General features: G+C 39.3%; 1 protein-coding gene across 7 annotated transcripts in view; it reads right to left on the bottom strand.

The window, feature by feature from the left end:
• The window catches only part of LOC308401629 (kinase suppressor of Ras 1-like), a 59,761-nt gene that overhangs the window by 29,240 nt on the left and 13,662 nt on the right, over positions 1-16,859 (bottom strand). For 4 of the 7 annotated variants that reach the window (XM_080889917.1, XM_080889916.1, XM_080889919.1 and 1 more), the window contains one exon: positions 16,507-16,647. In XM_080889917.1, coding sequence (XP_080746043.1) covers positions 16,507-16,647 — 141 coding nt within the window. Of the gene's footprint in view, positions 1-1,126; positions 1,248-6,371; positions 6,607-13,741; positions 13,836-16,506; positions 16,648-16,859 lie in introns of those variants that run through there. The other 3 variants (XM_080889920.1, XM_080889922.1, XM_080889921.1) reach the window with 3 other exon arrangements.

Below are 16,859 nucleotides of genomic sequence, written 5' to 3'. Positions count from 1 at the left end.
TTCAGCTACTCTGGTCTATCCAGCTGGTGAGACTTCAAAGATTGAATGATGCTGACTAAAGGAAGGGTGTAAAAGGAAAATTACAAAGGACCCAGAATTGAACCTTGTGGAACCCCTTTGGTTAGAGAAGCAGTGCAAGCTGAACTTGGAGAACTTGCTCGCCCTAACAGAGAATACCCTTCCAAATAAGTAGTAGGAAAACCAGTCTAGTCATGATATAGAGATACTAGCCAAAACCTTGAGGCTGTTTGTGGTCAACAAGATGCATGTCCCATCACCAGCAAAGACTTTATTGTATAAAACTGTTGCAAGTTCCTCTTTTAATAAACAACACATTACACCTCCCTGAAATTATCCCAACACAGCCACTGGCCTTCAAAGTATTACTGTAATGGTCAAAATAAGTATGCAGTGAAAGAACAACCTATATATTAAACGTTATTTGTGTTCTACACGTCTCATCCAAAAATATGGAAAAAGTTAAAAAGACTGGCGAGACAAGACAACATTTCACACTTCGCAAAACTGATGCATACCGATACCTGGGTACTGCCTGGGCATGCCTAAGCTGACTATGTTTAGGTGATGAAACCCACCCTCCAAAACAGAAAAAAGAAAAAAAAAGAAAGAGGTAGAAACACTAACAGAGAGACACTGCAGTTAAAACTTTTCCTTTAACCTTTGATATCCAAATGACACTAATTACTGCTTACTGCCTTTTCGGACATACTTAGTCACACAGAAGTACATTTCTGAAGAAAAGCCAGAACACCAAGACTGAATGACAGAGTCGGTACTGACAGGCATGTGGGTATTCATAGTATGTCAAAGGCAAACACAAATCTGTATTGATACCCACCACTGCCAATAACGACACACACACACACACACACACACACACACACACACACACACACACACACACACACACACACACACACACACACACACACACACACAACTGTCCAGAGTACACACGCACATTAAAACTGAGAACACGCAATGTGACTATCTGAAACAGCAACAATAAGGAAATGAAGGAAACACTTTTCCTAAGATCTGTATCACAATACATACGCTGAAAACCAGCAGACAGAAACAGCAGAGCTTTGATTAAGTACATTACCATGAGGTTGACAGTATCTTTTAAACATTTGAGCCCCTGCTCTCATAATCCAGGCACTGTACCAGAATAATCCGTAAGCGCAACAGGCTGCTGGGAAACACACAGAGAGCCAACAAATCTTTCCACAGCTGTTATCACACTCCCTCTTTTTCTCCTCCCTCCTTCTAGCACTACCCTCCCCCTCTTTCTTTCTCACTCTCGCTCAACAAGGTTTTTCACACGTCTCCTGACTTGCAAACACAGTACATAAATGATCATTCACTCCCCATGCATACGGTTTCATTTTCATTTTTACTTTTATGCGCTACCCTTAGATTAACATTTGTAATACTGTAATAACTGACAGCAAGTGCTTTATCATTATTATCATTCTTATAGTTATTTTTGTTATATTATTTAATCTACACTGAAATGCACGCTAGACTTACATTCAAAGCAGAGCCCTGATTTTAAGAACCTTTTTTCTGGTAACACTCCATTCAAATGGTTATCTATTTGATAAGCTTTAAAGCATTTGTTATAGTTACATTTCCGAAAGCTACTCTTTTTGAGTGTATGTGTCTAATCAGTGCTAAACCCCACCCTGCCTCAGAAGAAATCCTCCAAATGAATAAGATGTGCATTAGCGCTGTATGGTAATGCTAACTCTGGCTAACTAACTCCTGCTAAATGCAGTTACATGCAAAACACCTGCACTGAAAATGTTACTTAAACTTAATTTACACACATTTGAAGGAAGGTAATAGGAGTTACGAGTGTGCCACATCATATCATCAGCTATAATACAATTTATATGGTATAAAAATGTGATATCATGATATAGGCTGGCATAGAAACGCCATGCATTTACATTCCCTGCTCTGTGCAACAATGAGACAAGCTTGGACATGTATAAGAGAGTTGCAAGTGTGACGCTGATTACTACTTCAACAACCTCCTACAAAGTACAGTACTTTGCAAGACAACTGCTCCCGCTGAAGGTGGAAACAACAAACTTGTTTTGCCAGTAGAAGATAAAATATTATCGCATACATATGGGCTAGATAGGAGAAGATGCTTGCAGCTGCTATTGTGACCCAAGCATGAACAAATGGCTCCACCATTGGCCCACTCACTGACTGCACTCGATATGACAGGAAGAACAAATAGTGGTTACATGATGGAAATACAGGACTTTAAGCAGCTAGTCAAAAAGTTTGACACAAGACACACTACGAAAGTTAGAAAACATTTTTCAGTTTTATTGTGTGACAATATTACGTCACATAGTATTAGTTATTGATTTATTCTGTGTCACTGGATATAATGGTGTCTCACTATTATTGCACTATAATGCTGCTGGGACCTTGTTTCTATATATTCATACTCCAAATTAGGAAAAGTGTTATCAATGGCAATCACTGGAAAAGAAAGGTGGAATATGCCCTTCAATTACTTATAAATGCTGTTGCTTTCAAGCAGTAAGCATCAATATAATTCAGCATTTATTTTTCTATATATATATATTCACAAATATATAATATTATCGCAAATGTTCTTGAAATATTCTGATATACATTTAAGTTACATTGCCAACACCTGATGACAAGCAAATCCTGTTTGTCATTAGTGTGGGCGATAAGTCAACATACAATACAATACAATACAATACAAATGGAAAACAAGTAATATATAATTACTATAGATAATCCAGATAATCCATACATATAATGGACACCTGGGTGAAAATCAAATCTCAGGATGTACCACATTTCACGGATCACATTAACTTGGTGGACCGAGACATCAAATTCACCAGGGAGGATATGAAAAACGGCAGGTTAGCCTTCTTAGACTGTGAGAGTTCCATTAGTAATGGGGACATCTAAAACCTCATGTGTACCAGAAACTTACACATCAGTATTTAAGGTTTGACTCTCATCATCCACTGGAGCATAAACTGGGTGTCATCAGGACGCTACAACACAGAGTGAACACCATCCCCACAGACACAGCGGCCAGGGAAGCAGAAGAACATCACATCAAGAAGGGCAAAGGGAAAGACCATCTCTGAATCGAGGAGGGGGCCTAAGGGTACGACTTTCGCCATCGTACAATGCTGTGATTGCAGCCATTCCCCAACTTTCTGTGAATGGTACTCATGGCCATTGATCAGTGGGCTTTGATCAGTGGTTGTTGATCAACGGTCATGAGAAACGGCATAATTATGACACTTTTATTGTGTCAGCAGACTATTTGGGGTCATTGTCATGCCAGAAAAATGAGGCCTTTGCCAATCCAACACTTTCCAGATGGTATGGTATGGTGGATCAAAATCTGACAGAAGTTTACTGTTTTCATAATTCCATCAATTACGAATACAGTTTCAAACCATGACAGTTTTTACTTATGGCTGTAGACACTCCTCTCTATACACATTGATAATAACTTGATTCATCACTTCATAAGACCTGTTTTCTTGTACGCTCAAGTAATTTGAAGTGATAATAATTTACTTTTGCTTTGATGTAGAAGGTTCCTGAAAACAGATAAAATCTTTAATTTAATTTACAAGAATAAAAAGTACAATAATTAAATATAAATTAGAGCACAACAGGTAGTTAAATGCTTACAGCACTGAAAGCCTTTCCAGTTATTCAATTAATAAAACAGATCTGTTTTAGTTTAAAGTGAGAATGTAAGTACACCATAAAATAAAAAAATGCTATGTGCTGAATTATTAAAGCTGAGGTTCACTTCCATAGTTCATCAGGTAAAGGAGCCTTATTTTTTCCAATTACTGAATACAACAGAAAAGCTTTAAGTTGTCAGCTTACTAAGTTCTGCCTCCTCATGCATTTTACTAAATTGGCATAGTCCTGTAAGTGTTGTAGGAACATGCCTGATTCCAGCTATACCCCTTGGGGCAGTGCTTATCTCTTACACAGTAATAAATGACAGGAATGCACATGCAAAATGCAAACCCAGAGACAAACACGCACAAATATGGGTGGGTGTGTTATAAATCTTTTCATTAACAGTTTGTTCACATATAGATCAAAGAGCACGCTGCAAATGACAAGTCTATTGTCCTTGGACCTCTCCCTTTCTAAAAGGTAATAAAAAATATAGAAATAAATAAAATAATATAATATAATAATTAAAAACCTGTAGCAGCTGGATAGCGTAGTGGTTAGACTACACTCCTTTGGAGCAGAGGATCAGAGGACAGCTGGATACTGGAATGCCTAGAATTTTACAAGATCAACAGGACCATAAGAGCCTTCATCAGGAACTCAATGGGGATGTGGCGTACAACACTAGAGGCCAACTCCAAGCCCATAGCACAAGTCACAAGTCAAGTGCGGGATCTGCATAGGCCTGAACCCCCTCAGTGAGATCATTAACAAGACTGGCTACGGATACCGACTACGGAACGGAGCAGTTGTCAGCCACCTCCTGTACATGGATGACATCAAGCTGTATGCCAAGAGTGAACGAGACATCGATTCACTGATCCACACTACCAGGATATACAGGATATATTCGGGCTGGAGAAGTGTAGTCGGATGGTAACAAAGAGCGGGAAGGTAGTCAGAACTGAGGGGATCGAGCTACCAGAAGGCAACATTGCAGACATAGAAGACAGTTACAAGTACCTGGGGATCCCGCAGGCGAATGGGAACCATGAAGAGGCAGCTAGGAAAGCTGCAACCACCAAGTACCTGCAGAGGTTCAGGCAAGTCCTGAGGAGTCAGCTGAACGGTAAGAACAAGATCCGGGCTATCAACACCTACGCCCTGCCCGTGATCAGGTAAAATAAGTACCCGATCACCATATATATATATATATATATATATATATATATATATATATATATATATATATATATATATATATATATATATATATATATATATATATATATATATATATATATATATGCACAGAAAACAAATGGCAGGAGCAAAACAGCACCAACTGGTAGAGCAGTCGCCCGAGACTACAAGACCAGACTGACCAACCTGTGCACTGCCTGGATCGACTAGAAGAAAGCCCACATATGGATCCTGGAATGCCTAGAACTATGCAAGATCAACAGGACCATAAGAGCCGTCATCAGGAACCCAATGGGGATGTGGCGAACAACACTAGAGCCAAACTTCAAGCCAAGTGGCAGAAGTCACTGTCAAGGCAGGATCTACCAAGGAGATGCTCTCTCCCCACTGCTCTTCTGAATAGGCCTGAAGCCCCTCAGTGAGATTATCAACAAGACTGGCTACAGATGCCGACTACGGAATGAAGCAGTCGTCAACCAACTCTTCCACAAGAATGTCATCAAACTGTCTGCCAGGAGTGAACGAGACATCAATTCACCAGTGATAGATGGCCATGGTGATAGATGTAGATATACTGAGTGATACCAACACAGGGCATACATGTAGCCAAGTGGCTGGCATAATATACAAGAACATCTGTGACCAGTATGGCCTGTAAGTACCAAGGAATCCTTAGCCTCCTGTGAAGACATTTCATTTCTGGAAGAAATGGAAGAAAACGTATGTATGTATATATACATATGGGATGGGCAACTCTCCCCCTTATTTAGAAATGTGTAAGAAAATATGGATTAATTTTTTATCCATTTATTTCTCACCTTCACTATCTCTACTCCATGCAAGTTCACTTTTCCACCCTCCTTCTCATTCACACACATATATTCTGTCTTGCTTCTATCAACTTTCATTCATTTTTGCTCAGTCTTTCCATTTCTACATTCATCAGTTCCTCAAAGTATTACTGCTATCTTTTCGATAGAGGTACTCCCACTCTTTCATTTGTAGCACATTTCCATTTTCATTTCCTTAATAGCTCAATCTTTCTGCCTAGCCAATTGATACAAGTCCCCTTCTCATTCCTTAGTATCCAGTCTCACATTCACTACAAGCCTTTCTCTTCGCCATCTCTCTTTGCTGTATGCCTGGCAATCCAGCACTCCTGTCTACTTTCTTTAACTCCCTGACTATTCTTTGCTAACCCCTTCGTTTGAATACTTTCCTTCACTTCCTTATTCCGCAACTTCCACAAAAAGTCTCCTTCTCCTTTTTCTCTGTGTGGAGGATGCACCAAATACCAAAAATCAAATCACCTTTTCCAGTGAAACAATATGGTACTCTCTCTGAGCTTTTAATCTGAAAGATCTTAATCCAAAAGTATGCATTAAAGAAATGTTAAACCGCCTGTATACGCTGGCGTCTTGTCCTACCTCAGTGTGCTACATATGATTCCAGTTTGCTATGCAGCGCCTTCCATGCGGGCTGACTGTCAGCCTGATCGCCTCCTGCTATTAGCTCCTTAGCGCTTCCTTGTCCACCTGTCACTTCCTCCTCAAGCCAATGTCAGGGGGAAAAAACAAAACTGAGTCACCCTGAGGTTTGAACACTACCTTCACTGTTTGTGTGCACTTTTGTTTACAAAGTGCTTTCAACATGTGTATATCCTTGAATCACTGTGTGTGTGTTGGTATGTGGCTGTGGCTGGTTTGGGTGTGTATAAATAGCTCACTGGGGAGGGACAGAGGCTTACAAAGCAGCTGACTCAACACATTCTAGTTTGAGTGTGTGCTCATCACACAGAGCAGTATGGCTGGTGCTCTTGAAAACACTGCAAAACTCTGTCCAGCCAATGTACTACATACTTACTAACTATAAAACCTTACCATTCTGTTTAGACACCTGGAACAGTACATTAGAAAAATAAAACATATTCAGTATAATGACGTCAAGCTAAACTGTGAATGACAGTTATACATCTGACTAAACTAAAATAGCAAAAAAATGTGAAATGTTAGGAAATACTTTTGTGTTTGTAGCATATCCAATAGCAAAGAAAAACCCACACATATCTCTGACATAGAATAACATCATGTTAGGAAATCTTGCTACCTTTAGGAGTCACCGCAATGTATCATTAGCCTCCATCTCACCCTATCCCAAGCATCTTTCTCTGTCACATCAACCCTTTGCATAGCCTCCTTCACTAAATCCATGAACCTTCTCTGTGGTCTTCCTATTTTCCTCTTGGTTGGTAGCTCCATATTCAACATCGTTGAGGGCATGAGTTGTTTTTTTTATAGCATGTTTAATGACATATCAGAATCTCAGAGATTGACAGAATATACAAAGGGAGATGCAGCAAGATGACAGTTTGTTGAAAGACCTTTGGACAAAACTCTGCGAGTTCTTTGCTTCCATTTTGACTTTTTCTCATCCTATACCAGTGCTGATCTGGAGGTTTTTTATGAGTGGTGACACTTATTGTTCAATGGAAATACTCTGTGCACCCTAAGCGAAGGTGCATGCAGAGCAGTGACGATGTCATTGTTGGCGTATGAAGAGATCAGTGCACTGGGGCCCTTACACCTATCTCCATCTCAGTTACACATATGTGTTGCCAGAAAACCACATCATCTGTAAAACACTGACATTCATTTCACTTATTGAAGACTAAACTTTGGACAGAAAGGCCCACAAAGAAACAGCAACTGAAGCCGCTGCAGTAAAAGCCTGGCAGCACATTAAAAACAGGAAACCCAACATCTGGTGATGTCCATGAAATCAAGACTTCAGGTGCCATTGCCAGCAAAGGGTTTTCAAACAAGTATTAGAAATGAACATTTTGTTTTCAGTTATTTAATTTGTCCAATTACTTTAGAGCCCCTGAAAGAAAGGGATTGTGTTAAAAATGCTTTAGTTCCTCACATTTTTATGCAAGCTTTTTGTTAAACCCACTGGATTAAAGCTGAAAGTCTGCACTTCAACTGCATCTGAGTTGTTTCATTTAAAATTGACAGTGGTGATGTACAGAACCAAAATTAGAAAAAAAAAGTTGTCTCTGTACAAATATTTATGGACCTGACTGTGTCTTTGGACTATGAGAGGAAGTACATAGAAGGGTAGAAATAAGTGCTTGTATGAATTGATGTAAATGAATGGGGCATGTTGTACAGAGCACTTTGCTATATATGAATATGTCCATTTACCACCTATGGTATCAATTTCAAAATCCTACGTTGCCTTGAACTAAGCCTGGAATGGCGCAGCTACATCTGCAGCCTGTCCACAGCATGGACACAAGCATTTCACTACATGTTGTACTGTGTATGTGACAAATAAAATTAGAATTTGATCTTTTAGTTAACCCTAGAACAAGATCATGGACAGAAATGAGCTTTCTCTGAAGGGTGAATGGGCTTTTCCTTAGCAATAAGGTGAGGAGTTCAGCCATTTGGGAGGCACTCAGAGTAGAGTCACTACTCCATATTCAAAGGAACCAGTTGAGGTGGTCACCTCCAAAGTAAGGTGTACCAGCCAGGGTACATCCTACCGGGAGACGTGCAGGCTACACTCTGGACACGCTTGAGAGATTACATGCTTCGGCTGCTGACTTGTGACTCAATTTCAGATAAGCAGAAAAATATACAGTGGGGCAAAAAAGTATTTAGTCAGCCACCGATTGTGCAAGTTCCGCCACTTAAAATGATGACAGAGGTCAGTAATTTGCACCAGAGGTACACTTCAACTGTGAGAGACAGAATGTGAAAAAAAAAATCCATGAATTCACATGGTAGGATTTGTAAAGAATTTATCCGTAAATCAAGGTGGCAAATAAGTATTTGGTCACCTCAAACATGGAAAATCTCCGGCTCTCACAGACCTGTAACGTCTTCTGTAAGACGCTTTTCTGTCCCCCACTCATTACCTGTATGAATGGCACCTGTTTGAACTCATCATCTGTATAAAAGACACCTGTCCACAGCCTCAAACAGTCAGACTCCAAACTCTGCCATGGCCAAGACAAAGAGCTCTCGAAGGACACCAGGAACAGGATTGTAGACCTGCACCAGACTGGGAAGAGTGAATCTACAATAGGCACGCAGCTTGGTGTGAAAAAATCAACTGTGGGAGCAATCATCAGAAAATGGAAGACATAAAAGACCACTGATAATCTCCCACGATCTGGGGCTCCACGCAAGATCTCATCCCGTGGGGTCAAAATGATCATGAGAACGGTGAGCAAAGATCCCAGAACCACACGGGGGGACCTGGTGAATGACCTGCAGAGAGCTGGGACCAAAGTAACAAAGGTCACCATCAGTAACACACTAAAACGGCAGGGAATCAAATCCCGCAGTGCCAGACGTGTTCCGCTGCTGAAGCCAGTGCATGTCCAGGCCCGTCTGAAGTTTGCCAGAGAGCACATGGATGATACAGCAGAGGATTGGGAGAATGTCATGTGGTCAGATGAAACCAAAGTAGAACTTTTTGGTATAAACTCAACTCGTCGTGTCTGGAGGACGAAGAATACCGAGTTGCATCCCAAGAACACCATACCTACTGTGAAGCATGGGGGTGGAAACATCATGTTATGGGGCTGTTTTTCTGCCAAGGGGACAGGACGACTGATCCGTGTTAAGGACAGAATGAATGGGGCCATGTATCGTGAGATTTTGAGCCAAAACCTCCTTCCATCAGTGAGAACTTTGAAGATGAAACGCGGCTGGGTCTTCCAACATGACAATGATCCAAAACACACCGCCAGGGCAACAAAGGAGTGGCTCCGTAAGAAGCATTTGAAAGTCCTGGAGTGGCCTAGCCAGTCTCCAGACCTCAACCCCATAGAAAATCTGTGGCGGGAGTTGAAAGTCCGTGTTGCTCGGCGACAGCCCCAAAACATCACTGCTCTCGAGAAGATCTGCATGGAGGAATGGGCCAAAATACCAGCTACTGTGTGTGCAAACCTGGTAAAGACCTATAGTAAACGTTTGACCTCTGTTATTGCCAACAAAGGTTATGTTACAAAGTATTGAGTTGTATTTTTGTTATTGACCAAATACTTATTTTCCACCCTGATTTACGAATAAATTCTTTACAAATCCTACCATGTGAATTCATGGATTTTTTTTTTCACATTCTGTCTCTCACAGTTGACGTGTACCTCTGGTGCAAATTACTGACCTCTGTCATCATTTTGGGGGGGGAACTTGCACAATCGGTGGCTGACTAAATACTTTTTTGCCCCACTGTATATAGCTGGATAATGTATTGTTATTTTAGATTTTAACTTTTATTAACGTGGCTGTCATGAATTTTCGAATAACATACACAACGTGCATGATTTCTAATGCACTGTACAATGCGCCACACTTTTTAGTCAGAATATATTAGTTATTAGTTATTGAAGTAACATGCTTTCATATCATAATTAACATCGGTTTAAGTGGCAAGTTTTTTGTTGTCTGTTTGGAGTATAACCTGTTGCGTTCATAATGCACGACCCGAGGTGCCCCACATAACCGGCATGATTCATTATTGAAGAAAATGCCTTTTTTTGGTTTTTGACATTATCTATGAAATAGTTTAAATTTAACTTAATATCTGACTGTTTCTTAGTTTGAGACTACTCAGCTTAATTTTTTTTCTCTAGTTTAGTCGACTTGGAAATTAGTCACCAGCCATTCCTAGTTTAAATCGACCTCTGCTTCGTTTTTCCCCTTGACGCACTCGGGTGTGGACCAAAACAACCACACCGAGACCCTTTGTAGGAGGTGGCCTAAGCTGTTCATTTATGGAATGAATGTGATCAGAACTGATCCAAACCAACTATCAGATACCCAAATTTGAGATAAAAAAAACATCCCGTTGCCACTTATGCTTTATATTCAATGTTTTTAGAGCACTCTGTAACTATATAATTAATTGCCCATCCTATTTAGAGCATCTTTTCAGTGGAATAAGTTGCCTTATGCAATTAGAGAATTGGCTTCTATTCATAATTTTAAAAATCACCTAAAAGCCTATTTAGGCAGTTTTTAATTTATTTGTAAAAATTGTAGAGGGTAATGTCACTTGTAATGGAAATTGTGTATTTTGTTTGAGTGTTTTTTTTAATAATTTTTAATATTTACATGTTTACATTTTCAGAATTGTAAAACCTTACTGTGGATGTAAGAGCCAAATTATGTGGACATTTTTGCATCCAACTCATTGTGTAACATTTTATTTGGTGGTATTTGATGGTTTGGGCCCCAGGAAGACTAGCAACCACTGTTGTGGAAGCTAATGGGGTTCCTTATAAATAAACAAATAAACAAATGTGGCAAGGTACTATAAATGCGCAAAGGTCATATGCAATGTTCCCTCTAAGCTGCGCACATGCGCAATTGCGTACTGCTGGCACAGTCTCTGCGCACAGAAAATCTGCATTGCGCACAAAAAAAAAATCTAACCTGAATTGCAATTAAAATTATTACTGTTTTGCAGTGTTAGTCAGTACGTGACTGGCGGCTCCCATATGGGATTAGAACGATGCCACCTTATCCCATAGTCCAGCCAATGATGTGATTCACATTCGTATATACGCAGCTAATCAATGTGGTTGACAGGCTATGACAGCGTCCTTATGTGCGACACCGGTGTTTTAGCTAGCAAAGCGGCGTGGCTGATGTGGAGTGAAGCCACGTTAATGACAACGTGTACAACCATTGGAGATGTGAGCAGGACAGACGGAACAATTGACGGAAAAAGTGTGGACTTTATACCAGTTTTTAAATTGTGTTGATAGGTCACGTAAAACCAGAGTTATGATAAAAATATTTGCAATGTTTGGTTTTTTCCTGAATACTATCGTTGTTTATATTTACTGCGGGAAGAAACCGTAAAAACAGCGTTTTATAAGGAAAACGCTTGAAAGCAAAAACAAAACCAAAAAAACTCCACCCTTTCCTATTGGTGGAAAAATGTACCATGTCGACCAATCAAAAAATGATATGGCAACATGGCATTTAGATGTTTAGGAAGGGGGGAAGTTTTGGAGTGACGGCGGTGGTTTGAGATTTGCAACGTTTAGCGCAAATCTTGTGTAGTTAGTGTGTAGTGTAGTCCAAGGGTGTAGATTTGGTTTTGGCATTGGTGGGGACGGATGATTCAACCACCAAACCCTGCCCTGTTTCTTTTTGTTTTTCCCTTTTTGACTTTGCTTCTTGATAAAAAAAAAAAAAGGAGAAATATACTTGCCAACATATGCTATTCTATATGCTTTTAAACCATTTAAAATTACAATTCATCTTTTTATATGTGAATTATATAATGTTAAATTACAAAATACATGCAGTCACACATGTGCACCACCAAGTCATCATTAGGGATGGGTACCGGTATCCGGTGCCATGATGGCACCGGTTTTGACATAAATGGTAGTAACCAGACCGAAAAGCAGCGCACATTTCGGTGCTTTATTTCGGTGCTTTTTTTTCCTGAGATGTCATACACTTTAGATTCTAGCCAATCATTTTACCTTTGCAAGCGTAGTAGGCGGGCCCAGGTACGTACGTTCTTTTAGAGCAGAGCTACAGATTAAAAATGCCCAAGGCGAAGCGGTCAAAAGTCTGGCTGTACTTCACAGCAAAAGATGCAAACTCAGCAGCCTGCAATAAGTGCTTTAAGGTGATACTGTGATACTGTCAAAGGAGGTAACACCTCAAATCCGATGAAACACCTGGCGACGCATAGCGGGGTTTTTTAAAAGCCGAGAAATGCACCGTATTTGATAGCTTGCTGCGAGACCTCACACAGAGCACATCTACTGCGGGTGTGGTGCCTGTTATCGGTCCCGGAGTTAGCAACATCCCCCAAAAACCCGAAGAGGAGAGTCCTGGCCCCTAGCCCTGCCAGTGTAGCAGAAATGATGACGGATGATGATGGCAGCAGCAGCCGTTCTTCTCTGCGTGAGTAGCTTAATGTTGTTCGTGTGTAATTTACGTTGAGTAGGCTAACCACGTTATTACATTAATGCACGTATGGTGAACTAGCAAACACCGTCGTAGTTACATGCGGATGTCTTCTTGTTTGATGGCAGATACTCCCTTCACCCTGGCAAAAAAAACTTAAATGACCAAAGAAAAAGTGGTAAACAGCTAAACATGAGAGGTTTTTGGACAAAGTTTGTGTTCTTCATTCTTTAAGCACCGGTACCGTTTCAAAAGTACCAGTTTGGTACTGGTATCGGATAAAACCTAAACGATACCCATCCCTAGTCATCATCCAATTTCACCTGTGATCTTGTATCACCATTCCTCTCTGAGCTTTGTGTTGGTTCTTCTGTCACCTGACAAATAGGACATACATGACAATAAGAATAAAATGTGTAGCTGCTTCAGTATTTCTGTCAATTTGTGCAGATCTTGACTCATCAGTAATGTTTGTAGGGTGAGTGCATTTTTAACTACCTCATGATATTTTGTCTCAAAAATTAACCCTATGAATATATCAGTACCATTAGGATGAAATCATTGTGTGACCAAAATTTTAACGTTAGACGTATAATTTCAACAGCCTCTGTAAACTAATATCCTGGCTTACTCGATGCTGCCGTTTTCTCTGAGTTTCAATCAAAATTAGAAATGCTACTCTGAGACTGAGATAACTAATAGTGCTGCCTGTTGTGCAGTTAGTTTCCAAAATACATTATTCATGGTTACATACAATTTTAGACTGATGTGGGCCAAAGCCTAGCATAGCCTGTAACGTTATTGTGACGGACACATTTTATGAGTGAACTTGACTTTAAGCGACTTACAGGTTTCTTTGAAAAATACTTTCTTATATCCAGGTTCTTCCTTTTTGCTGTCATCCTCCTCTCCTCCTTGCAGGTCCTTGCAGCGCAGGCTTGCTGCTGCTAAAACTAAACAGAGCTCCCTGAAAGGCACAGCCAATCACATTGGCCATATTAGTCACACGAGGTAGGACTCCAGTAGAGAATGTAATTTAACTCTTTCTGCACCGCTGGGTGAATGAGACGTTGACAGATCTTTTTTTTTCCTTTCTATCGGTTTTGCTTTTCTTTACTCAAAGAGACCAAATTATTGGTGGGGACAATTCAATAATAGCTGAATATTGGTGGGGACATGTCCCTTCCGTCCATGCCAAATCTACACCCTTGGTGTAGTCAATAGTTTTGTTGTGTGTGTCAGAACAATGAGGCGACTGCTGAATGTTACAGCAGTTACAGGAGTGATACATCTCCTGTTGTCAGGCCTGCAGGTATCAGGCTGTTGTTCTCCTTTATCTCATAGTGGACAGAAATTATTTTTTGGAGTGGCACAAATAATTTGTGTGGCATCAAATTTGATGCAGAACAGCTGATTGTTCTGTAAATAGTTTGAAATGTTTGTTTAATAAAACGTCTTGGCTGCATTTTTAGATAAACAGCTGCAAAAAACTTTTTTGCAAAACTCAGTTACTTTTTTGAAGAAGTAACTATATAATTAATTGCCCAACATTGGTCATTATATACTGTACTTTGCAGACAGAGAGTTACAGGACTCTCTCCCAGACCACAGACTCATACTCATAATACAAGTCAGAGCTTTATAAAAAAAAAAAGAAAGAAAGAAAGTTTTGTTTTCAAAATTGGAGTTCAAGTTATTTTTACTTCCAATAGTGTTAACATACTACACAGGTCATGAACAAGATTTTTTATATTTTCATTGTAAGTGGGCTAAAGCACTTAATTAAAAGTAGTATAACATAAATGTAAATGCTGTAATTTGATTATTTTAATAAACCATGTAACTTGGATGGATTCGATGCTGGTGTGACCACAGTGCACACGTCTGCTGTCGCTCACAGTGGTCCAAGGGACCGCTCAGGGAGTTTGTGTGTTTGCTCAGACACATGAAAAATTAGAGGGAACATTGGTCATATGGCCTAGCAGCTAGCTGTGAAATGAACATAAATTCTCTATGTTTTTCAATAGTGTTATTGGGTAATACCCCAATAACACATCAATCCTTTGTGGCGGAGGGGTAAAAATATCAGTAGGCAGAACAAGATTCTGGAGTTTCCAGATGGTACTCTAATTAGTCTACAGCTGAGAAAAAGATTTTGTGAAATGTATGGATATTTTTCATTTGTGACACCCATGTTGTAGGTATGGAAGTAGGGGTGGGTGATATATCAAATATACTCAATGTATCACAACCTTTTTGACATACGCTGGTTAAAATGGTTTTATTGTAACCATCCACTATAAATTTCAATGACACTATTAAGCTGTCTGCAGGTAATTCACTATCAGTTTTTTTTCCCACATGCTATGAATGCATCATTAATCCTCTCCCAACTGGAAATATTTCTACCTGGCATGCATGTTTATATACTACCAGATAGGGAAAAATATGTAGACAGCGGGAGTTTCAGGGAATGAGACTCGCTGTAATTTGGATTTCACAAAGAGGACGACAAACAAAATGTGGTCATTTGCAAAACATGCTGTAATACTACTGCCACTAAAGGTATAGGTACCACAAATTTATCCCAACAGCTGAAAAGTCATCCACTGTAAAATGAAGAATGTTTTAAAGTCCGCATATCAACCTCTCCCCACACACCAAAGAAAACATTAAATAATTCTAGTAATAGTTCTTTTGTTTCTGTAATTTGAGACATACTGTGACAGTACTGTCATTGTGAAAAACCTCTGTGTGCAACTGATGGTTAAAAAATGGTTAAAATGAAACATTTCAATTCATTCAGATTTTTCGTATTCAAAGTAGGAAAAAAATATTGAATTTTTGATTGAGTATACCAATCCATTTTAAGCACTATATGATTGAAAATAAATAATTATTTTAACATATCATAATATGTATCGTGTATCATGATATAGCCAAAAAATATTGTGATATTAGATTTTCCTCATATAGCCCAGCCCTATATGGAAGTTTAAAATAAAACAGCATATAAAAATATTTTATATATTTTATTTTCCATTACTGTGAAATACAGCTAGTATACCATTCAGAAATTGTCTTTGGATATCTATTGCAATGCATTTTTTTTTATTAGTGTTTAAATATGGAACTTTAGATTGCGGCTTTTTTAACATATATTTTACTTAGTCAATACACAAGCATTTAGTGTATCTGTCCCAAATTCCAGATCCAGGTTCAATTTTGAAAAATTTCAAACTTATGTCTTTCAGTTTTGTTGAGTTCAACAGATGAAAAAAAAGCCTGAAAGTAGATGAAAGGCCCATTGTTCAAAGTATTTCATATAGGAAGCTAAAATTTCACAGCAATCGTTATATATGTCCAAATTTTAAACCATAAAATTTACAGGCAAATCAGTGACGGGACCAAGAAAATGTAATGATTTGAGATGGATTGACCCTAGAAATGTAATGCAAGGTGAAAAAGAACTGGCCTTGAATTGTGTATAATAAGATGTGCACTAGTAGATAAATAATGTGTAATAATAATGTGTGTTTTTCCATATACAAGACAAATTGTGTTCCACAAATATAGTCAGGTCAAAAAAATAAATAAAAGTACACATACAGACCTGTATGAACTGTGGCGTGAGGTCAGCTGTGAGGAGCCAGTCCTCCAGTCTTGGGTACTGAGCGAGAGCTTCAGGTCTTTCTCCTTCTGGTATCCTCTGCCTCAGCTGTAGCTGTGTCCACATGTACTTGGTCAGCTTCACCTATAGTGGAAGGCAACAAATACAATGTTTCACTCACTAAGGCACATAAAGAAGAAGATAAAGTCTGATAAGTATTATGCTCCAGTGACATAAGCAGTATAATGGAACAACTTTAACCTCCTAGGACCTGGTGTCCACATATGTGGACATCACATTTTGGGTTGTCTAGACCAAAATACTAAATTTTGCTCTACACTTATCCTGCCACTGTT

The sequence above is a fragment of the Rhamphochromis sp. 'chilingali' genome (assembly GCF_963969265.1).
Source record: "Rhamphochromis sp. 'chilingali' genome assembly, chromosome: 8".
NCBI classification, from domain to species: Eukaryota; Metazoa; Chordata; class Actinopteri; order Cichliformes; family Cichlidae; genus Rhamphochromis; species Rhamphochromis sp. 'chilingali'.
The sequence above is the reverse complement of the archived record's forward strand: the minus strand, read 5'-3'. Positions and strand labels throughout refer to the sequence as shown.